Raw genomic sequence first — 24,521 nt, forward strand, 5'->3', positions numbered from 1 at the left:
TAAATGAAAAAATAAACAAAAGGGAATAAGAATGTAACATCTGCACATAGCATGCATAATAAATCTATCCATCCAGAAAGGATTCGATGAACAATTAGCACTGCCACCCTTTCAAGAAATCTGATAACTGGGAGGGATCAAAAATTTTAAAGATTTTTTTTTACCACATATCTTGCACTTACAAAGATTATAGATATATGAAAAGTTGCTCCCACTGCTTCCTGGCGAAACTGCAAAATTGTCTCCTAATTTATGTTCCTCTAAAGACATCATGGTAAATTCTAATTACACGTCACATCTCAAATGGGAACAAAAAGTTTTAAAACCCAATCACGATCATAATCAATAATAAATGAGACCAACACGATAACATCTGCTAAAGACCATGGCTACTAAACCCATGGAAAAAAAATCACCTTCTGAAATTTTTTATGGTTTCTATAGCACCCCTTCTAAATCTTGGGCCAACAGACTCAGTAATATCCTACTTCATACCCAGTTTTCTGGGGGAATAATAAGTCTTATGTAATGGGGTAAGGCGGATCTGGTATCAGAACCTAAAACACTCAATAGTTTAGGAAAGTTCATCAACGGAGAGTTTTATGCTTCAGTAAATTCTTCATATTTTCAACCTTACAACATAAAGCAATATTATCCTTCAAAGTATTTGATAAAGTAGTGTGGTTGTCCAGTGGCATGCCACTTGACTGTATGGAAATAAAGACTAACAAATAAAAAATAATATATATATAAGATGACACCTTTTTATTGAACTAACTTAATACATCTCTTGACTAGCTTTCAGGAGCTTCATCAGGTCAGAACAGATCATAGTCAAGAAATATATTGATAGTCCAATAAAAAAGGACCACCACACTACTTTATCAAATACTTTGAAGGATAGTATTGCTTTGTGTTGTAAAGTTGAAAATATGAAGAATTTACTGAAGGATAAAACTCTCCGTTTGATGAACTTTCCTAAACTATTGAGTGTTTTGGGTTCTGATACCAGATGTTGTTTTACCCCATTACAGAAGACTTATTATTCCCCCAGTAAATTCGGTATGAAGTAGGATATTACTGAGTCTGTTGGCTCAAGTCATAGAAAGGGTGCTATAGAAACTTATTTATATTTATATATATATATATATATATATATATATATATACATATATATATATATACACACACACACATACATACACCCCCCCAAATTACTGGGGAAATTATATATATATATTATATATAAATAACTTTTTTGTGTTAACCTTTATTTCCATCATAAGAAATAGCGACAGAGATAATAGAAAACAAAATGGCATATTCTATCCTTACCTAAAATCAGCAAGGCTAAGCTGCAGCTTCTTCCGAGCTTTGTTCCTGGTAATGTAATTAGTGGCTGAGCCTCTCTCATACTTGAATAAAACAGAATCAGGAAAGCAAAAAAAAAAAAGAAGACCTTGTTAGAAATCCCTTAATACATAACTTCAGAAATCGACAGAAATTGCAACAATAAGAAAAAACATCTATCCATAAAGGCCACCACTTAGATCGTGAAACCTCCAACCTTCAGCTATAGTAAAAGTCCTGGGTATAAGACCCACATTTGGAGCCTCGAAACCTTCAGTCCTAGGAACAGCAATTTTTTAGGAAATTTTTTTGTGATTTTTAAAACAGTGACAGAGAGCCAGCTTCAGTAGTATTACTTAACACTGACATACAGAAGAACTGAGCTCAATACTTTCTGCTCCCCAAGCCGGCCAAGGATACTGCATAGGTAGCATTCACAGCCCCTGGGAGTTCCAGTCAAGGAAAGGAAAATTGGTTCTTAATTGCTAATTTTTGTTCCTGTAGTACCACAGATCATTCCAGACTCCTTAGGGTTTATGCATCCGTGCCAGCAGATGGAGACAGAGAAAGTTTAACTGACACTGCTTGATAAGCACTGGTTGCACCTGCAGTTCCTCAGTAGTGATATGTACCCAAGCACAAAAACTTGCAAAAACTTGTAAAAACTTGAAAATACTTGTTAAAGCTCTGAAGAAAAATCTGCATAGCAAAAAGAGCACAGCTGAGCGGAAGACTCTCCAGCTCCATCAAGAGGGCGGGCGGGCTCTGGAATGATCCGTGGTACTACAGGAACGAAATTTAGCAGGTAAGAACCAATTTTCCTTTCCCTGTACATACCTGGATCATTCCAGACTCCTGGGATGTACCAAAGCCCCTAGTTGGGGTGGGACCTGGAGAGTCCTGCTCGCAAAACACTCAACGAAAGAATGAGTTTCTGGATCCCAGACAACTAGGCTATAATGTCTTGAAAAAGTATGCAGTGACTTCCATGTAGCCGCCTGACAAATCTCTTGTGGCAACACCAACTGAGCCTCTGCCGACGAGGCCGCTTGTGATCGAGTAGAATGAGCCCGTAAACCGTCTGGCAGCTGGCGGCCCTTAAAAATATAGGCCTCCTCGCAATGGAAGCTTTGGAAGCCTGGAGTCCTTTCTTTGCGCCGCTCCACAAAACAAATAGGTGATCAGATCTGAAAGTCATTGGTCAACTCCTGATAACTCAGTAAGGCCCTCCGAACGTCCAAACGCCTGAGTTTCCTCGCATTAGGAGAAGCAGCATCCAAACTGGGAAAAGCTGGAAGTTCGACCATCTGATTAACATGAAAAGCTGACACCACCTTGGGAAGGAAAGATGGAATGGGTAGCTCAAGATAAAGCCTGCAACTCTCATATTCTCCGTGCTGAACAAATGGCTACTAGGAAAACAAACTTCAAGGTCAAATCCTTAAGAGTCGCCCTACGAAGAGACTCAAAAGGTGGTTCACACAAAACAAAGGACCAGATTAAGATTTCAAGATGGACAGACCTTCCATACTGGAGGACATAAATTCTTAAACCCCCGAAGAAACCGTACAACATCAGGATGAGAGGACAAAGTTCCTCCGTCAATCGTCCCTCGCAAAGAGGCCAGAAACGCTACCTGAACTCGGAGAAAGTTAAATGCCAAGCCTTTTCCCAAGCCATCTTGCAGGAAGGATAAAATCTGGGACCTTGATCCTGCAAAGTAGGAACACCTTTGGCCACACACCAAGCCTCAAAAACCTTCCAGACTCAGACATAAGACAACAAGGTAGACGTACGCCTTGCATGCAGAAGGGTAGTAATAACTGGGTCTAGGTACCCCCTGCGCCTTAAACGTTGCCTCTCAAAAGCCAAGCTGCTAGACAGAAGCGATCTGTCTGATCGAAAAATTTGGGATCTTGATGGAGCAGATGAGTGAGGTGACTGAACTGTATCAGACCATCCACGGCCAGGTTGATGAGATCCACAAACCATGGGCGACATGGCCACTCTGGAGCCCCCAATACGAAATCCTACAGGTGTCTCTCTATTCTGTACAAGACCTTGCCCACCAGAGGCCATGGAGGAAACACGTAAAGTAGAACTCCCTGAGGCCAAGGACTCCCTCGGCTCTGTAGTCTCGTCTGCAGCTGAAAAATCGTGGAGCTTTTGCATTGTGCGAGACGCCATCAGATCTACATGTGGACAACCCCACTTCTCACGAATGAGCTGCATCGCCAACTCTGACAGTTCCCATTTGCCCGGATCTAGAAGACTACAACTTAGAAAATCCGCCTGGATGTTCTCGTTGGCCGCAATATAAAAGTTCGCTATCTGGGTCGAGTGTGCTTCCGCCCAGATCATTAACTCCTGAGCCTCTTGGGCTACTATCTGGCTCTTGGTACTGCCCTGTCAATTGATATAAGCCACGGTCGTTGCATTGTCCGACAGAATTCTGATTCAACAACCTTGGACCATCGGCAGAAAAGCCAGCAACGCTAATTGCACTGCCCTGGTCTCCAAGCGGTTGAGAGACCAGGAGTGCTCCTCTGGCGACCACATACCCTGAGCCAACTGAAGCTGGCAAACTCCCCCCCCCAACCAGAAAGTCTGGCATTGGTAATTAGCAATGATCCAATCCAGTACCTCTAAAGTGACCCAACGATAAAGGTGAGACATTTGGAGTCACCAAGAGAGGCTCTCCCTCGTAGGAACATCCAGTGATATTGGCTGATGAAAAAGCTCCAACAGCGGATTCCATTGTGCCAACAGAGCTTTCTGTAATGGTCTCATATGTGCAAAAGCCCAGGGAACCAATTTGAGGGGAGCCTGAATGAGGCGCTACCGATGGATTTAGCTCGGTCGAGGGGCGCTGGACCTACGGGGTCTGCTCCCCGCAGTTTCTCCCTGGAATTAATTTTACTGCTCCACCGTGCTTTTTTGGCACAGCAGGAAGGGTCAGACCTTCAGCAGGTGGGAATGGCCCCTCCTCCTCCCTTCCCAGCCGTTCAGGTGGCTGGGTCTGGCTCTGTTCGGTTGCGAAGTACTTTGGCACCTGGGGTGCAGCATTTACTGGGGCCACCACTGTCAGAAGGAGAGACGGGGTCCTTGGAGACTCCTGGGGATACAAGGCTTCTGGTCCCTAATCGCGGGGCAGGCGACCCGGATGCTGCCGATCCGGATCCGGGGGACGATGTGGCTGATATGCCAGTGTCTGATGGAGATGATCCCAAGATTCTTCGTTTGTTTCATCGGGAGAAATTGGCCCCCTTGATTCTGCTGGTTCTTGAGGAGCTCGGTTTGAAGTTCCCTCAGTCAGATTCGGACCTAGATGGGGCGGAGTAGAAAGGTGATGGAAAAATATGGGGAAAAAAAACGTTAGGTAGTTTTAACTGAAGGATCATAAGAACATGCCATATTGGGTCAGACCAAGGGTCCATCAAGCCCAGCATCCTGTTTCCAACAGTGGCCAATCCAGGCCATAAGAACCCAGCAAGTACCCAAAAACTAAGTCTGTTCCATGTAACTGTTGCTAGTAATAGCAGTGGCTATTTTCTAAGTCAACTTAATTAATAGCAGGTAATGGACTTCTCCTCCAAGAACTTATCCAATCCTTTTTTAAACCCAGCTACACTAATGGCACTAACCACATCCCTTGGCAACAAATTCCAGAGTTTAATAGTGCGTTGAGTGAAAAAGAACTTTCTCCGATTAGTTTTAAATGTGCCCCATGCTAACTTCATGGAGTGCCCCCTAGTCCTTCTACTATCCGAAAGAGTAAATAACAGATTCACATCTACCCGTTCTAGACCTCTCATGATTTTAAACACCACTATCATATCCCCCCTCAGCCGTCTTTTCTCCAAGCTGAAAAGTCCCAACTTCTTTAGTCTTTCTTCATAGGGAAGCTGTTCCATCCCCTTTATCATTGTGGTCGCCCTTCTCTGTACCTTCTCCATCGCAACCATATCTTTTTTGAGATGCAGCGACCAGTGCACTGCAACAGTTAAAAAAGTAAATAGAACGTTAGGTATTAAGAAAGGAATGGAAAATAAGACAAAAGATGTCATAATATCTCTGTGTCAATCCATGGTGCAACCATACCTTGAGTATACTATCAGTTTTGGGCCCAAAAAACAGCAAGGTAGGCGATCCAGTAGAGCCGTAAGGAAACAACAAAGAAGTGGATGCCACAAAGAAGTCTTTTTCAATTCTTTAATGGTGGAGACGTATAAAACTTGTTAAAACTGCCCGACTCTGGCTGAGTTTCGCCACATATAGTGGCTGCCTCAGGGGCTTAATTGTAAACACATTGACAAATGCAAATAGGAATTTTCAGAAAACATCCGCAGTACATATATATCGTCTTACTACATGCAACACAGATCGTCTCCACGAGAAGAACCACTAAAATAATAAAGTAGATGGAACGGCTCCGCTATGAAGAAAAACTAAACAGGTTTGGGCTCTGCAGCCTGGAAAAGGGACGTCCAAAGGAAATATGATAGAGGTCTATAAAATCACGAATGGGGTGGAACAGATAAACAGGGAACTATTATTTACTCTTTCCAACAATACTAGGCCTAGGGGATGCTCCATGAAGCTAACAGATAGCACTTTTAAAACAAATTGGAGAAACTTTTTTTTCACTCAGCACACAATTAAAATGTGGAATTTGTTGCCAGAGGATATGGTGTAAACAGTTAGTGTAGCTGGGTCAATCAACTTCTAGATGGCTTTCAGCATTGGGAAATAGCAAGAGGCATTCCGTAGAGACACCAACATAGGGTCCGTGCCCGGAACTCCCAGAGTCTTCAAGGTCTGGGAGACTAGGGCCGGTAATTCATCTCTGTGGAAAAACTGAAGCATGGTCTGGTATGGCTCCAGGCCTGGAGGGATTTCCCCATCCTCCAATGAATCCCCGTCATCGTCCGTGGTGTCTGGGTCCCTGACAGGGATACCCGTGGTGAGGCGAGGCAATCCAGAGGCATGCTGACAGGGCTGGGAGGGTGAGGCCTCCCCAGCTGGGGGCTCGGCAGGGGCACGGGCTGACTGCGCCTGAACAAAGACTTGAAGGCCCTGAAAAAATTCCAACCAAGAGAAGGCTGCCGGATCCATATTTGGCCCAGGAGGAACTGGGGTAGGGGCTGCTGAACTGCCCTCTCCTGGGGAGGATGCAGGCCCGGAATTGCTCAAATTCCAGGTGCTGCCAAATAAGGTCGTGGCTGACCCGGCCTCAGGGCGGGCTGGACTTGGGAAAGTTCTGAGAATCTAGGCCTCCCTTGGCCTCCTCACAGTGCTAACACAGGCAGGATTCCAGGTCAGACTATGCAGCCCTAAAATGGCAGGCAACGCAAAGGGAGTGTCGTCTGAGCGTTTTTGCTGCCGGGGCCATAACCTCTGTAGCTTGTGCGTTTAGCCGGCTAATGCCTCTTGAGTGCACACAGTCCAGCCTCGGCGCGCGTAGATCTAGGCAGCCAATTGTGCACTAAGGTGTGTGGGCGCTTATGCACGCAGCTATGTTCTGTGTTAGGGGCACAGAAGGCTGGCCTGCACCATGCGTACCGAGGATGAAGGGGGGGAAATGGCGCTGCACCAAACCTCGCACAAGATGGTGCCAACATGGATCGCCATGTGGAGAGTCCACCGAGCCTGAAGCAGGGCCTAGCGCATCAGGGGGCCGCTCAACCCGCTCAGAAACCCTCTTCCCTCGCCTGAACGGGATCAGGAACAATGAGGGTACAGTGCGCCGAGCAAGGAGACCGGAGGAAAAACTTACCAAAGCCCTTCCACGTCTCTGGATCAGAGGAGTTCTTCTCTACTTACCTGGTCTCAGCGCTTACCGGGTGAATACAGAGACGGTCTCTGGCTGCGGGGTGAGAGGGCTTAGGCTGTCACCACCACGCTCAGCTTCTGCACCTGCTGCCTTTCAGCTGCTTCAGCAGCAAAGTCCACGCCGGGAGCCAGCTACCAGACCCAAGGCAAACCTCTGAGGGATCTCGGGAATCGCCTCAGGAATTCTCAACTGGGGAGGGACCTTTAGGTATAACCGCAGGAGAGCGGGGCTCGATCTTCCTTTCAATTTGAAGATAAATGTCTCCTTTTAATTACTGCTGCAATCACACTAAGCACCGCTGCTAGTAATGGGGATAGTGTCCACATCTGCTAGGAGACTGAGAGATACTGAATGCATGGGGGTCACTGAAGGGGTATATCTAAGCCGATGTCAGCTTTGAAACCTGACTCTGTCTCCATCTGCTAGCAAGGGTCCTGAGTCCATCTGGCTACACACTAGGAAATAAGTTTTGTTTGGGTGTAAAAGGGACCTATGAGCTCTGAAAACTCATATACAATGAAAAGAATTGCAATATACAAGAAATCTAATACCAGTGATACAAATTCTAAAATTAACTGGCTGCTAAATATAAAATCCTGTTTTTGTTTCAGACACATACTGTTTCCAGAGTTTTCAAAAGTTCTTGCTTTTTAATCACTTTCACCATTATGAAAGTGACTATACTAGGGTGCTCTTCGTTAGACCTGACATTAAAACAAAAAGGAATGACAGACAAGAAACAGGCAAGCACATGGTCTGAGGATAGCACCTATGACTAGTGCTGCTTCACCAGACAAAAATATTACTTACCTCGTCTCCACCAAGTGAAGCAGCACCAACAAGATGCACATCCACCACTACCCACAAAAGTATGAGAAGCAGCCTCTTTCTTGATCATACAAATCAAAACTTGAAGGACCTCATCTCTCATCATACTCATCCTCAACTGCGCTTACATCATCTAACAAATGTTTTCCTAAAATGCTCCTGAAAACTTAGTGGCGCAGATGCCACCACCTGCCCAGGTAACTTACAGTACTTAATAACCACCACTTAGAACGTTCTCCCTAATGTATTACCCCAGCTACAACCTAAGCCCATTGTTTCTCTTGCTAAAGATCTCAGTGACGGATTCTGCTCATCATGTGCAGCCCATATCACTTAGATCTCTGACAGCTAACAGCTCCCTCCTGCTCCTTATCCACATTCACCACAGCTCAGCCATCCCTTGGAGTAGCGACTCGCGGCATCATGCCTTCTTCCCACATACTTTCTTTTTCTCTAGGCCGCCCATCTTGTGAACTAAAGTCGAATAGTGATGCGGGTCTCTCCAGCAGAATCAGCCCTGTAGGGGAACTCCCGTAGATCTTTCCGGGTCAGAATACAAAAACCACCACGGGCTCACGGAACATCTCTAATCATCGGGTTACAGCTTGAAGTCAGTATCCCAACGTGAGCAACAGTAGCGAAGACCCAGCTGAGGCTATCTTGTCAAGTGCCTGAGCGACAGCGTGGCTGTCTCGCCGAATGCCTGAACGGAATTGACTCATATCCCCTTACCTGAAAGACCGAGGCAAAGAATGTTCGAAACAGCCCGGACACCGTTTTATTGTACTTATTATGTACATTACTTTGGCAACATGTAAAACTGGCAATTTATTTATTTAAAATAACTCGTTACCCGCACCCTCCAAAATTCGGGACGGGTTACAACGTAACATTCATAATACAGTCATGTCCATATATAACAGAAAACATGCCAATAAAGTTGTCTGAATTTGAATCTAAGGAGGGGCGGACTTCCTGCGCTGGAACAGATTCATCCAGACTGCTGTTCCGGTTCGTCACTGCGGCGGCCATATTGGAGCTGGCATAATACTGGCCCGACCCAGCACAGTTTTCTGAGTGCCACTATCAGAGCGATAGTGGCACTCAGAAAACTGGTAGATTAGCAAAAATGGGACACCTGGAGCAGCAACAACTTTAAAAAAAATCCGTTTCATGAAAACTAATTTTATTACTATAAACAAACTGGTTATGTTAGTTTTTTTACTTTACTATAATTTAAAAAAATATTTTGAGAAAGATCTGCAAGTCAAGAGCACTACTAACTATCAGCTCGATCCAGTAAAGTGTGCTCCGTCGGAGCGCACTGTCACCCTGCTCTGGACGCGTGTTTTCCCTTACCCCTTATTCAGTAAGGGGAGGAAAACACGCGGCCCACCCGCGGCACCTAATAGCGCCCTCAACATGCAAATGCATGTTGAGGGCGCTATTAGGTATTCCTGAGCGATCCAGTAAGTAAAATGTGCAGCCAAGCCGCACATTTTACTCTAAGAAATTAGCGCCGCCCAAAGGTCGGCGCTAATTTCTTCCGGCGCCAGGGAAGTGCACAGAAAAGCAGTAAAAACTGCTTTTCTGTGCACCCTCCGACTTAATATCATAGCGATATTAAGTTGGAGGTCCCCAAAAGTAAAAAAAAAGTAAAAAAAAAAAAAATTTTGAATTCGGCCCGCGGCTGTCGGGCCGAAAACCGGACGCTCAATTTTGCCGGCGTCCGGTTTCCGAGCCCGTGGCTGTCAGCGGGCTCGAGAACCGACGCCGGCAAAATTGAGCGTCGGCTGTCAAACCCGCTGACAGCCGCCGCTCCAGGCCAAAAGGAGGCGCTAGGGACGCGCTAGTGTCCCTAGCGCCTCTTTTTCCTCGTTTGCACCGCGTCGCCTAATTTAAATACTGGATCGCGCGCACCGGCGAGGGGCCGGTGCGCGCGCCGGGAGAGCGGGCGTTAGTCCGCTCTCCCACGGACTTTACTGGATCGAGCTGTATATTTTAAAAATAATTCTGTTCACAATTGAAATTGAAGTAAGAATTTGCTCTCAAGGAAGACATATTTAGAGTTTTAGAAAGCCCCTGCTACTTTGTCACTTCTATCACACACAAAAAAAAATAAAATTAGCGATCTCTATCAGCACCCTATGGCAGATTACAACTGGCACGTGCAAACAAGAAATGCAAGACAAACAGCTAACTCATGAACTCAGGAATAAAAAAAACTCATCAGCAAGCATGCCCTAATAAAAGGTGTGCAAGAAATTGTATAAGAAAAAAATATCTTGGGACAAGAGTTGCTAACTCCAGTCTTCAAGAACCACAAAGAGGCTTGGTTCCCTGTACGTATCAGGATCAGTCCAGACTCCTGGGTTTTGCCTCCCCCTCCAGCAGATGGAGACAGAGAAGTTTTAACGGACTCCATCCTGTACCCCTGAGGTGCCACCTAGAGTTTGTCAGTATTTCTCTGTCTCCAGCAGATGGAGGTGGAAAACATGGAGTCTGGTCTTCATGTTAGAATTTAATTTGTGGATCTAATGTTCTTTGTTACAATATAAAGCACTTGTTGCTGATTTCTGTTTGAATGTGAACAGATGAGATGTTCCCAACGTTCATCGGTATATAAAAACTGCTAGCTAGCTAAATAAATAAATAAAGTGGGATTTAGGTCTCGGTTGTGATTTCTGTATTGGAAAGAAAAAAAAAAACTGAAGAGACTGCTAGTGAGCAGCTCTCTCTTTAGCCTCCCAGAGGGTTGCCAGGTCCTGGTGGGGCCATCCCCCCTGGTACATGAGGCTTAGGAGCAGAGGGTTGAGGACCCTGTGACTGCCCACGGCTGAGGGTGACACCGGGGAGCCCGGTTCACTCACCCTCAGGAGGAACGAGCACAGGAAAAAAAAAAAAGGTGTTTTCCCTTTAAATTTTCTTTTGCACGGCCTAGCGTTTCTCTCCAATCCCTCCCTCCCCTTCGTGGCCACGTCCCTGTTCTGCAATGTGCAGCTGATCTGCCCGATCACGTCTTTTTCTTCTCCGCTCCTATTCATCTCGGGCCGGAGTCTGCATGGGGTGTTTATCGGGAGGGAAAGGTACTTCTGAGAGAGCTGTGCAGGAGAAATCTCGGGCCACTGGCTCCAGAGTGCGCCGGGAGCCTGATTTTCAGCGACAGTCTGCCGACCCGTTCCTTCTGAGTGCAGGGACGGAGGCCATCTTAAGGACATTTAGGGAGCAAGAAAGAGCTGCGCTGGGGGAGGGGAATTCCCCACTGACTCTGTCACCACGACCTGCTGCCCCTGGGGGGAGGGGGGTTGATATGCAGACGGAGGGGGACCACTCCTCAGAGGACAAACCCGCGAAGGACTCGGATGGCTCTTCCTCTTCATTCTCCTCTGATTTTGTCTTATTACTTCACAAGGCCTTTAAGGCCCGAAAGGCGGCAAAGAGTCACAGCTCAAAAGTTCCTCGGCAGATAGCGGCTGCATTGGGGGCTGGGAGAGAGCCTTCTTCAGTCCACAAGTGGACCAAGTCGTCCAGTGGGGTAGGAGCCCCTAAGGCTAAGCGCCCTCTCCGGTCCCTGTCCTGGCCAGCGGACAGTTCCTCTTCGGACATTTCAGATGAGGGGGAGTCTCCTCCGCAGGCCCCTGGGCAGGGGCCAGATGCGGATCAGGATACCCAGCTCCAACCCACCAAGCAGGCGGGCGCGCCTTTAGTGGATGGTGATGACCCTAAGATGGTCCGTTTGTTGCGGAAGGAAGAATTAGGACCCTTATCCCGGCTATCCTGGAGGAGTTAGGGGTTGAGGTTCCGCAGGAGGACTCACGATTTGGAGCCATGGATCCGGTGATGGTGGGAATCAGAGGTCCAGCACGGTCCTTTCCATTCCATCTGTCAGTTACTGACCTCTTGTTTAGGGAGTGGGAGTGGCAAGTACCCAAAAACTAAGTCTATTCCATGTAACCATTGCTAATGGCAGTGGCTATTCTCTAAGTGAACTTAATAGCAGGTAATGGACTTCTCCTCCAAGAACTTATCCAATCCTTTTTTAAACACAGCTATACTAACTGCACTAACCACATCCTCTGGCAACAAATTCCAGAGATTAATTGTGCATGGAGTAAAAAAGAACTTTCTCCGATTAGTTTTAAATGTGCCCCATGCTAACTTCATGGAGTGTCCCCTAGTCCTTCTACTATCCGAAAGAGTAAATAACCGATTCACATCTACCCGTTCTAGACCTCTCATGATTTTAAACACCTCTATCATATCCCCCCTCAGTCGTCTCTTCTCCAAGCTGAAAAGTCCTAACCTCTTTAGTCTTTCCTCATAGGGGAGTTGTTCCATTCCCCTTATCATTTTGGTAGCCCTTCTCTGTACCTTCTCCATCGCAATTATATCTTTTTTGAGATGCGGCGACCAGAATTGTACACAGTATTCAAGGTGCGGTCTCACCATAGAGCGATACAGAGGCATTATGACATTTTCCGTTTTATTCATCATTCCTTTTCTAATAATTCCCAACATTCTGTTTGCTTTTTTGACTGCCGCAGCACACTGAACCGACGATTTCAATGTGTTATCCACTATGACACCTAGATCTCTTTCTTGGGTTGTAGCACCTAATATGGAACCCAACATCGTGTAATTATAGCATGGGTTATTTTTCCCTATATGCATCACCTTGCACTTATCCACATTAAATTTCATCTGCCATTTGGATGCCCAATTTTCCAGTCTCACAAGGTCTTCCTGCAATTTATCACAATCTGCTTGTGATTTAACTACTCTGCACAATTTTGTGTCATCTGCAAATTTGATTATCTCACTCGTCGTATTTCTTTCCAGATCATTTATAAATATATTGAACAGTAAGGGTCCCAACACAGAACCCTGAGGTACTCCACTGTCCACTCCCTTCCACTGAGAAAATTGCCCATTTAATCCTACTCTCTGTTTCCTGTCTTTTAGCCAGTTTGCAATCCACGAAAGGACATCGCCACCTATCCCATGACTTTTTACTTTTCCTAGAAGCCTCTCATGAGGAACTTTGTCAAACACCTTCTGAAAATCCAAGTATACTATATCTACCGGTTCACCTTTATCCACATGTTTATTAACTCCTTCAAAAAAGTGAAGCAGATTTGTGAGGCAAGACTTGCCCTGGGTAAAGCCATGCTGACTTTGTTCCATTAAACCATGTCTTTCTATATGTTCTGTGATTTTGATGTTTATAACACTTTCCACTATTTTTCCTGGCACTGAAGTCAGGCTAACCGGTCTGTAGTTTCCCGGATCGCCCCTGGAGCCCTTTTTAAATATTGGGGTTACATTTGTTATCCTCCAGTCTTCAGGTACAATGGATGATTTTAATGATAAGTTACAAATTTTTACTAATAGGTCTGAAATTTCATTTTTTAGTTCCTTCAGAACTCTGGGGTGTATACCATCCGGTCCAGGTGATTTACTACTCTTCAGTTTGTCAATCAGGCCTACCACATCTTCTAGGTTCACCGTGATTTGATTCAGTCCATCTGAATCATTACCCATGAAAACCTTCTCCATTACGGGTACCTCCCCAACATCCTCTTCAGTAAACACCGAAGCAAAGAAATCATTTAATCTTTCCGCGATGGCCTTATCTTCTCTAAGTGCCCCTTTAACCCCTCGATCATCTAACGGTCCAACTGACTCCCTCACAGGCTTTCTGCTTCGGATATATTTAAAAAAGTTTTTACTGTGAGTTTTTGCCTCTACAGCCAACTTCTTTTCAAATTCTCTCTTAGCCTGTCTTATCAATGTCTTACATTTAACTTGCCAATGTTTATGCTTTATCCTATTTTCTTCTGTTGGATCCTTCTTCCAATTTTTGAATGAAGATCTTTTGGCTAAAATAGCTTCTTTCACCTCCCCTTTAACCATGCCGGTAATCGTTTTGCCTTCTTTCCACTTTTCTTAATGTGTGGAATACATCTGGACTGTGCTTCTAGAATGGTATTTTTTAACAATGACCACGCCTCTTGGACATTTTTTACTTTTGTAGCTGCTCCTTTCAGTTTTTTTCTAACAATTTTTCTCATTTTATCAAAGTTTCCCTTTTGAAAGTTTAGCACGAGAGCCTTGGATTTGCACACTGTTCCTTTTCCAGTCATTAAATCAAATTTGATCATATTATGATCACTATTGCCAAGTGGCCCCACCACCGTTACCTCTCTCACCAAGTCCTGTGCTCCACTGAGAATTAGATCTAAAATTGCTCCCTCTCTCGTCGGTTCCTGAACCAATTGCTCCATAAAGCTATCATTTATTCCATCCAGGAACGTTATCTCTCTAGCGTGACCCGATGATACATTTACCCAGTCTATATTGGGGTAATTGAAGTCTCCCATTATTACTGCACTACCAATTTGGTTAGCTTCCCTAATTTCTCTTAGCATTTCACTGTCCATCTCACCATCTTGACCAGGTGGACGGTAGTATACCCCTATCACTGTAGTCTTCCCTGATACACAAGGGATTTCTACCCATAAAGATTCAATTTTGTATTTAGTCTCATGCAGGATGTTTATCCTGTTGGACTCTATGCCATCCCGGACATAAAGCGCCACACCTCCTCCCGACTGCTCCTCTCTGTCATTGCGATATAATTTGTACCCCGGTATAGCACTGTCCCATTGGTTATCCTCTTTCCACCATGTCTCTGAGATGCCAATTAAGTCTATGTCATCATTTACTGCTATACATTCTAGTTCTCCCATCTTACTTCTTAGACTTCTGGCATTAGCATACAAACATTTCAAAGTTTGTTTTTTGATTGTATTTTTATTCTGCTTTTTAATTGATAGGGATAAGTTAGAATTTTTTAGCTCAGGTGAGTTTTTAGTTACAGGCACTTGGACTACTTTTCTAATTATTGGAACCTCACTGTCGGGATGCCCTAATTCTAATGCATCATTAGTATCATTTAAAGATACATCTCTCCGAACCATGTGCTGCTGAGCGACTGTCGGCTTTCCCCTTTGTTCTAGTTTAAAAGCTGCTCTATCTCCTTTTTAAAGGTTTGCGCCAGCAGTCTGGTTCCACCCTGGTTAAGGTGGAGCCCATCCCTTCGGAAGAGACTCCCCCTTCCCCAAAAGGTTCCCCAGTTCCTAACAAAACTGAATCCCTCTTCCTTGCACCATCGTCTCATCCATGCATTGAGACTCCGGAGCTCTGCCTGCCTCTGGTGACCTGCGCGTGGAACAGGGAGCATTTCAGAGAATGCTACCCTGGAGGTTCTGGATTTAATCTTTCTACCTAAGAGCCTAAATTTGGTTTCCAGAACCTCCCTCCCACATTTTCCTATGTCGTTGGTGCCCACATGTACCACGACAGCCGGCTCCTCCCCAGCACTGTCTAAAATCCTATCTAGGTGACGCGTGAGGTCCGCCACCTTCGCACCAGGTAGGCATGTTACCAGGCGATCCTCACGCCCACCCGCCACCCAGCTATCTACATTCCTAATAATCGAATCACCAACTATGACGGCCGACCTAACCCTTCCCTCCTGGGCAGTAGGCCTTGGGGAGATATCCTCAGTGCGAAAGGACAATGCATCACCTAGAGAGCAGGTCCTTGCTACAGGATCCTTTCCTGCTACACCTGGTTGGTGCTCTCCCATTATGAGACCTTCTTCCTCCAAGGCAGCACCAGGGCTGCCAGTCTGAAGTTGGGACTGGACTACTATGTCCCTGAAGGTCTCATCTATATACCTCTCTGTCTCCCTCAGCTCCTCCAGGTCTGCCACTCTAGCCTCCAGAGATCGGACTCGTTCTCTGAGAGCCAGGAGCTCTTTGCATCGCATGCACATGTACAACTTCTCACTGGTGGGTAAAAAATCATACATGTGACACTCGATGCAAAAGACTGGGAAGCCCCCCTCTTACTGCTGGACTGCTGCCTTCATCTCAATTTTGATCAGTTCCTAATTAAGTTTTAGGTTGCTATGGGAGTAGGAATGTGTCTAAGTTCCTTTAAATGTATTAGTGAATTCACTATATGTCTGGTAGTGGCCTACTGGGGTCTGATCGAATTCTCAATAAAGTTTTTGTTGATGGGGTTTTTTTTTTGGTTTTTTTTTTTGTGCAAGTGGCACCTGCCTATAAATTAAGGGATGAGCTTGGGTTGGGAATTACAAACAGTCTAACTTTAGTTAGTCAGCCTGAGTGACTCACAGCTCCCTTGATTAACAAATGTTGGTCCCTATTCAAACCTAATCACACTACCTCAACACCTTTCCAAGGTGAGTAACTGAGCTGAACTATTCAACTTTTTTACTTTGGTATATACTGCTCCTAGCTTATTTCTAGCTTCTGGCTACTTTTTTGTGGGGGGGTTTTTGTTTTGTGTTTTTTTTTGTTTTTCAATACAATGCACTCAGTTATTTATTAAATAAAACACTTAGCTCTTTAAAAGTCTGGAGGACACTTTAATAGTCAGGCAGACTTTTAAAAAATAAACACACTACCTACTGCTACCTTATTGACTGACTAAATACAAACAGTCTAACTTGTTTATTTATTCACTGCCAACCTACTACCTTATTGACTGACTAAAAATACAAACAGTCTAACTTGTGTATTTACTGCTTACCTACTGCTACCTTATTGACTATTTAAAAATGCAAACAGTCTAACTTGTTTTATTCACTGACTGACTATTAAAGGCACAAACACACAAACACACTAAATAATATTCCCAAATAGTTAACTTTGCCCCAATACTTTTAAAAAAGTCAATGTCAATGTCCCAAGCAAAAACTTACTGATTCCTTTCAGCCACCAGCAAGGTGATCCTCTCCTCTCAGTGTTTCCACTGGAATGTGGGTTACTGAGCTCTTTCCTTCTAATTTATAATGTGCTTCTAAAGTAAATTAGTGCAAAATAATCCCTTAGGAGATGTACACTTCAGTTAGATTTCCTGAGTGACCTTTCAGTTAGATTTCCTGCGTGACCTTTCAGTTAGATTTCCTGAGTGACTCACTGCTGTGCTGATTAACAAAGAATAGCACCTATTCACAAATACACAATAGTACCTATTCACAAAACACACAATCTTCACACTTAGTTAGTCAGCCTGAGTGACTCACAGCTCCCTTGATTAACAAATGTTGGTCCCTATTCAAACCTAATCACACTACCTCAACACCTTTCCAAGGTGAGTAACTGAGCTGAACTATTCAACTTTTTTACTTTGGTATATACTGCTCCTAGCTTATTTCTAGCTTCTGGCTACTTTTTTGTGGGGGGGTTTTTGTTTTGTGGTTTTTTTTGTTTTTCAATACAATGCACTCAGTTATTTATTAAATAAAACACTTAGCTCTTTAAAAGTCTGGAGGACACTTTAATAGTCAGGCAGACTTTTAAAAAATAAACACACTACCTACTGCTACCTTATTGACTGACTAAATACAAACAGTCTAACTTGTTTATTTATTCACTGCCAACCTACTGCTACCTTATTGACTGACTAAAAATACAAACAGTCTAACTTGTGTATTTACTGCTTACCTACTGCTACCTTATTGACTATTTAAAAATGCAAACAGTCTAACTTGTTTTATTCACTGACTGACTATTAAAGGCACAAACACACAAACACACTAAATAATATTCCCAAATAGTTAACTTTGCCCCAATACTTTTAAAAAAGTCAATGTCAATGTCCCAAGCAAAAACTTACTGATTCCTTTCAGCCACCAGCAAGGTGATCCTCTCCTCTCAGTGTTTCCACTGGAATGTGGGTTACTGAGCTCTTTCCTTCTAATTTATAATGTGCTTCTAAAGTAAATTAGTGCAAAATAATCCCTTAGGAGATGTACACTTCAGTTAGATTTCCTGAGTGACCTTTCAGTTAGATTTCCTGCGTGACCTTTCAGTTAGATTTCCTGAGTGACTCACTGCTGTGCTGATTAACAAAGAATAGCACCTATTCACAAATACACAATAGTACCTATTCACAAAACACACAATCTTCACACTTAGTTAGTCAGCCTGAGTGACTCACAGCTCCCTTGATTAACAAATGTTGGTCCCTATTCAAACCTAATCACACTACCTCAACACCTTTCCAAGGTGAGTAACTGAGCTGAACTATTCAACTTTTTTACTTTGGTATATACTGCTCCTAGCTTATTTCTAGCTTCTGGCTACTTTTTTGTGGGGGGGTTTTTGTTTTGTGTTTTTTTTTGTTTTTCAATACAATGCACTCAGTTATTTATTAAATAAAACACTTAGCTCTTTAAAAGTCTGGAGGACACTTTAATAGTCAGGCAGACTTTTAAAAAATAAACACACTACCTACTGCTACCTTATTGACTGACTAAATACAAACAGTCTAACTTGTTTATTTATTCACTGCCAACCTACTGCTACCTTATTGACTGACTAAAAATACAAACAGTCTAACTTGTGTATTTACTGCTTACCTACTGCTACCTTATTGACTATTTAAAAATGCAAACAGTCTAACTTGTTTTATTCACTGACTGACTATTAAAGGCACAAACACACTAAATAATATTCCCAAATAGTTAACTTTGCCCCAATACTTTTAAAAAAGTCAATGTCAATGTCCCAAGCAAAAACTTACTGATTCCTTTCAGCCACCAGCAAGGTGATCCTCTCCTCTCAGTGTTTCCACTGGAATGTGGGTTACTGAGCTCTTTCCTTCTAATTTATAATGTGCTTCTAAAGTAAATTAGTGCAAAATAATCCCTTAGGAGATGTACACTTCAGTTAGATTTCCTGAGTGACCTTTCAGTTAGATTTCCTGCGTGACCTTTCAGTTAGATTTCCTGAGTGACTCACTGCTGTGCTGATTAACAAAGAATAGCACCTATTCACAAATACACAATAGTACCTATTCACAAAACACACAATCTTCACACTTAGTTAGTCAGCCTGAGTGACTCACAGCTCCCTTGATTAACAAATGTTGGTCCCTATTCAAACCTAATCACATTACCTCAACACCTTTCCAAGGTCTAGCGGCATGGCTTTTGAAAGGCAGAGATTAAGGAGTAAGGGTTAATCAGAGGCGGTTATTGCCATGCTCTTACATTCCCATAAAACTTCTACCTCCATGGCGTATGTTAGAGTTTGGGGAGTATTTGAATCCTGATGTTTAGACCACAGAGTGTAGCCATCCCGGGCTTCAATTTCGGATGTTCTAGATTTTTTGCATGGCGTTTAATTCCCTACGAGTTCTGGCCCTCATCTGTTTTCGGGGAAAGGTGCAGGGAGTTGCGCTAGCCTCTCATCCAGATGTGGCTCGTTTTCTGAGAGGAGCTATGCATCTGCGTCCTCCGGTCCGGAATCCCTGTCCCTCGTGGAAGCTGAATCTGGTTCTCCGCGCCCTTTGTAATGCTCCCTTTGAGCCACTGAAACGAGCGACCCTGAAGGATCTGACGTTGAAGGTAGTTTTTCTTGTGGCCATTTCCTCAGCAAAGCGCGTTTCCAAGATTCAAGCCTTATCTTGTATTGAGCCTTTCTTGCGGATTTCTGACGCAGGAGTTTTCTTAAGAACAGTTCCCTCTTTTCTCCCGAAAGTGGTGTTCTCTTTTCATTTGAATCAGTCAGTGGAGCTCCCTTCTTTCACGGACCTGGGCTCTTCTACTCCAGAATCTAGGGATTTAAGGAAGTTGGACGTAAAAAGGGTATTGTTGCATTACTTGGAGGTTACGAACAGCTTCTGTCTCTCGGACCATCTGTTTGTTCTGTGGAGTGGACCCAAGAAGGGTCATAAGGCTTCAAAGGCTAAAGGATTCTTTATCTAGATGTCCAGATCTCAGAGCCTGGTTCCTTCAGGGCCAGTGTACTCTGAGCGGGACTCTCTCAGTCCCACCCTGGTTAGGGAAGCTTTGGTACATCCCAGGAGTCTGGACTGATCTGGGTACGTACAGGGAAAGGAAAATTAGTTCTTACCTGTTAATTTTCATTCCTGTAGTACCACGGATCAGTCCAGAGTCCCACCCATGGTAAAATGGAGAGTCCGCTCGGCCGGTAGTTAGTCAATTTTCTGTGAGTTTACCGAATGCCCCCCTTTTTTCAGGGTAAGAGTATGGGTATGTTTTTGTTCATCGTTACAAGTTTTTCATTCCATCTGCTCTTTGGAGGGAGGTTGTTTATATGGAATTTATGGTTTAATCTTTCTGCTTGGGTACAGTGTAATACTGACAGACTCTAGGTGGCACCTCAGGGGTATAGGACAGAGTCCGTTAAAACTTCTCTGTCTCCATCTGCTGGAGGGGAGGCAAAACTCAGGAGTCTGGACTGATCCATGGTACTACAGGAACGAAAATTAGCAGGCAAGAACCAATTTTCCTTTTTCAGACTATCTACAATGATATACTGCCTATAATAGAGGCAGTGCTTGCAAATATACTTCATTCATATTCATTGTGGATAACCTGAAAACCAGGCCTGTTTATGGTTCTTGAGCCCCGGAGTTGGCTGAACCTGTCTTGACAAAACCTGAAGAAGATCTAAGAATAGAACACAAAGGAGTGTTATGGTTATGAGGTGTTGGAGTGGATTCTTGGGTACTGCGGAGATGGCCACTGGAACCGCAGTACTAGGCTAGACTCTATACACGCAGACACAGAGAAGTTGTATTTATTGTACAGCTCAATGGTACTACCCGGGGAGCGGGCAGCAGTGAAGGTAACCCAGTGAAGTAGTCCAGAAGTCCTCAGCAGAGGAAACCAGTATCACACTCGAGTAAGTGATAGGCAGCACGGCATAGCAGGAACAGGTCTCGGATGTAGACACCGAGCGCTGAAACTGAGATAGACTGAAAGGGTTAATACTCACTGAAGCAGAAAGCTGTATTATTGAAGGTCCTGGCAGGCAGAAGTAGTTCAGTGGCAGGCACCAGATTAGGGAGAGCAGGCCTTCGAGGAGCGAAATAGAGCAGAAGTGCCCCTGAGGAGTGGGTACCCAGGTTAGTGGAGAAATACCCCGAAGGGCAGAGAGAGCTTCCTGTGGCATCTGGGAAGCGGCAGAGCAGCTTAGACCGGAGGCAATCCTATCCAATCCTTGCTAACTCTCGGGCCGATACAGTACAATTGGACGCGTGTTTTCGACACACTAGCGTTACCCCTTATTCAGTAAGGGGCCGAAAACACGCGTCCAACCCCCCTGAACCTAATAGCGCCCGCAACATGCAAATGCATGTTGATGGCGCTATTAGGTATTCCCGCGCGATTCAGAAAGGAAAATGTGCAGCCAAGCCGCACATTTTACTTTCAGAAATTAGCGCCTACCCAAAGGTAGTCGCTAATTTCTTCAGGCACCGATATTAAGTCGGAGGTCCCGAAAGTTACCAAAAGTAAAAAAAAAAATTTTGATGTCGGCCCATGGCTCGCGGGTTGAAAACCGGACGCTCAATTTTGCCAGTGTCCAGTTTCCGAACCCGTGGCTGTCAGCGGGCTCGAGAACAGACGCCGGCAAAATTGAGCTTCGGCTGTCAAACTCGCTGACAGCCGCCGCTCCGGTCCAAAAGGAGGCGCTAGGGACGCGCTAGTGTCCCTAGAGCCTCCTTTTACCTGTTTTTACCCCCGGGCCTAATTTGCATACTGAATCGCGCGCGCAGGAGAATGGCCTGTTCGCCCGCTCTCCCGCGGACTTTACTGTATCGGCCCATCAGTTTGTTAGCAAACGAAGGGCAGGCTAAATACCAGGATGTGATGATGTCCCTCGGAGGGGATGCCCCCGAGGTTCCCGCCCTGATGTGAATAAAGATGTGGGTGGCGTGCGCGAGCGCACCCTAGGAGGCCCTCAGTCCTTGCTAACTCACGGGCCGATACAGTACAATTGGACGCGTGTTTTCGACACGCTAGCGTTACCCCTTATTCAGTAAGGGACCGAAAACGCGCGTCCAACCCCCCTGAACTTAATAGTGCCCGCAACATGCAAATGCATGTTGATGGCCCTATTAGGTATTCCCGCGCGATCCGTTGCCGATCTGGGGACACCAGAGAGAGCGGCATGAAGACGCAGCAGCAGCCATCTTCCCAAGGCTTGAGGAGAGAGAAGGAAGAAAGGTGAGGCCCAGAGGTCGAAGCTATCTGAGACCAACGGACGCAACAAGGAGAAGCAATAAAATAAGTACAGAGAGCAGTGGTAAGAGAAGGTGGGGCAGAGGTAAGGTAAAACAAATGCAGTGGGAGAGGAGAAACTTGGGTGTTGGACTGGGTCAGAAATGGCCACTCCCGGTCCTTTAGACTCTACAAGCAGGCCTGTTTTTCAGGATATCCATAATCAATATGCAAGAGATAGATTTGCATTCATTACCTCCATTGTATGCAAATCTATTTCATGCATATTCACTGAGGAAATCCAGAGAACCAGTGTCCTGAGGACTTGGTTGAGAACTGATCTAAAACAGTAGAGGGTAAAAAATGGGACAGCACAAAGCCAACTTACACAGAGCTGCAACAAGCTCCCAAGAAAAAGAGGCCAGGTACATTCTCCGCTATAATGACAGTGGAAGATGAGGGTTAATGGTAAGTTTTCTAGCATGGGTTGCAAGCTGATTTGCCTATACCTCATCTAAAAACAAAAAGCTATCAATTAAAAAACAGAATGAAAATACAAACAAAAAACAAACTTTGAAATGTTTGTATGCTAATGCCAGAAGTCGTAAGAATGATGACATAGAATGATGACATAGACTTAATTGGCATCTCAGAGACATGGTGGAAGAAGGATAACCAATGGGACAGTGCTATAGCAAAATTGCTTACCTTGTAATAGGTGTTATCCCAGGACAGCAGGATGTAGTCCTCACATATGGCTGACGTCACTGACGGAGCCCTATCCCGGAAAACTTTCTGTCAAAGTTTCCAGAACTTTTGACTGGCCTCCTGAGCCTACTGAGCATAACCAGCATGCCATGATCCCTCGAGCCACAGGGGTCTTCCTTCAGTCTTCTTTTTTCCGCAAAGCCGTTCGCCTTGCGGTTCTAGGAGTCCTGTGAGGTGAATTTTCACCATACAAAAAGTTCATTAAAAAACTTCAGACACCGTAGGGGTCTCCCTTTTTTTCCATCGCGGTAAGTCTTTTTGATTTTTCCGTCTGTTCCGATACCATCAAACTGTGCCTGAAATTCGCCGGAGATTACATGCCCTTCCAATAATCTCCCTATCCATTCTATAAAAAGACTAATTTCCCAGCAGGAAGACACAGATCAAAACATAATTTAAAACTCAAAAGAAAAAAACGGTTCAAGGCGGGAAGTGCTAAAGTTCAGTCTCAAAAAATATCGGCCCAGGAAACGATGTCTCAAATCACAACTCTGGTAATTTATAAACTTTATTATCTCCCAAATCTTTAATGAGCTGCTCTAACTCTTTCCCAAAGAGTAATGATCCTTTAAATGGAAAAGAACCCAAGCGAGATTTGGAAGTTGCGTCAGCTGCCCAATGACGAAGCCAAAGAAGCCTTCTTGCAGAAACTGCAGAAGCCATAGAACGAGACGAAGTATGTAACAAGTCATATAAAGCATCAGCAGTGTATGCTACTGCTGATTCTAAATGAATGGCTTGTTCAAGTTCTGCTGACGGCAAATCCTGAGAGGTAAGTAACTGTTGGACCCACCGAAGAGTTGCCCTCTGCATTAGACTACTGCACACCGCCGCCCAAACACCTAAAGCAGATACCTCAAAGATACGCTTAAGAAGAACCTCAAGTTTTCTATCCTGAAAATCCTTTACAGCAGTGCCTCCAGTTACTGGAATTGTGGTGTGCTTAGCAATAGCAGAAACTGCAGAATCAACCTGAGGGACCTTTAACAAATCCAAAAATTCTTGTGGAAGTGGATAAAGTTTATCCATAGCTCTAGTAACCTTAAAACCAGCTTCTGGGAAATCCCATTCTCTAGTAAGCAACTGGAAAAGCTTAGGATGAAAAGGAAAGGATTTAGGCGGAGCCCTAATCCCTGCGAGAACAGGATCCCCAGGAGTGGAATCCGTTACTGGTTGTGGTGCTGGAATTGCCAGTTCCTCTAGTACAAAAGGAATAAGAGGATCTAACTCCTCTTTGTGAAACAATCGCAGTACTTGGGGATCATCCCCTTCCACCAGTGCTGATCCCATAACCTCTTCATCAATAATATCAGCTGATGATCCCAGAAGTGGGTCTTGTAAGTCAGGATCCTGACCCATATTAATTAAATGTGACATAGGTTCCTCTGCATGTTTAGGAATCTTAGCAGAGGGTGGCTGATTACCTTCTGTATCTGCTGTAGCCTCCAAATATGCCTTATGAATAAGCAAAATAAATTGTGATGAAAATGGCTGCTTTAATACCCCCCGCCGGGGGCAAAGAAGGTTGAATATTATCATTTTCGTTCAAATTAGAGTGCTCTGGGGCTAAAATAGGAGGTGATAAACATTCAATGTGCTCCCCTCCGTCTGACCGCGAGCCAACGCGATCGTCATTTAAATTCAAAATGGCCACCGCTGCCCCGCGATTCGGAG

General features: G+C 44.6%; 1 protein-coding gene across 5 annotated transcripts in view; it reads right to left on the minus strand.

Annotated features, from left to right (window-relative positions):
- Nucleotides 1–24,521, minus strand: part of PES1 (pescadillo ribosomal biogenesis factor 1) — a 210,254-nt gene that overhangs the window by 100,464 nt on the left and 85,269 nt on the right. For 4 of the 5 annotated variants that reach the window (XM_029619007.1, XM_029619009.1, XM_029619006.1 and 1 more), the window contains one exon: nucleotides 1,336–1,415. In XM_029619007.1, the coding sequence (XP_029474867.1) occupies nucleotides 1,336–1,415 (80 nt within the window). Of the gene's footprint in view, nucleotides 1–1,335; nucleotides 1,416–8,453; nucleotides 8,660–24,521 lie in introns of those variants that run through there. The other variant, XM_029619010.1, reaches the window with a different exon arrangement.

The sequence above is a fragment of the Rhinatrema bivittatum genome, chromosome 11 (assembly GCF_901001135.1).
Source record: "Rhinatrema bivittatum chromosome 11, aRhiBiv1.1, whole genome shotgun sequence".
NCBI classification, from domain to species: domain Eukaryota; kingdom Metazoa; phylum Chordata; class Amphibia; order Gymnophiona; family Rhinatrematidae; genus Rhinatrema; species Rhinatrema bivittatum.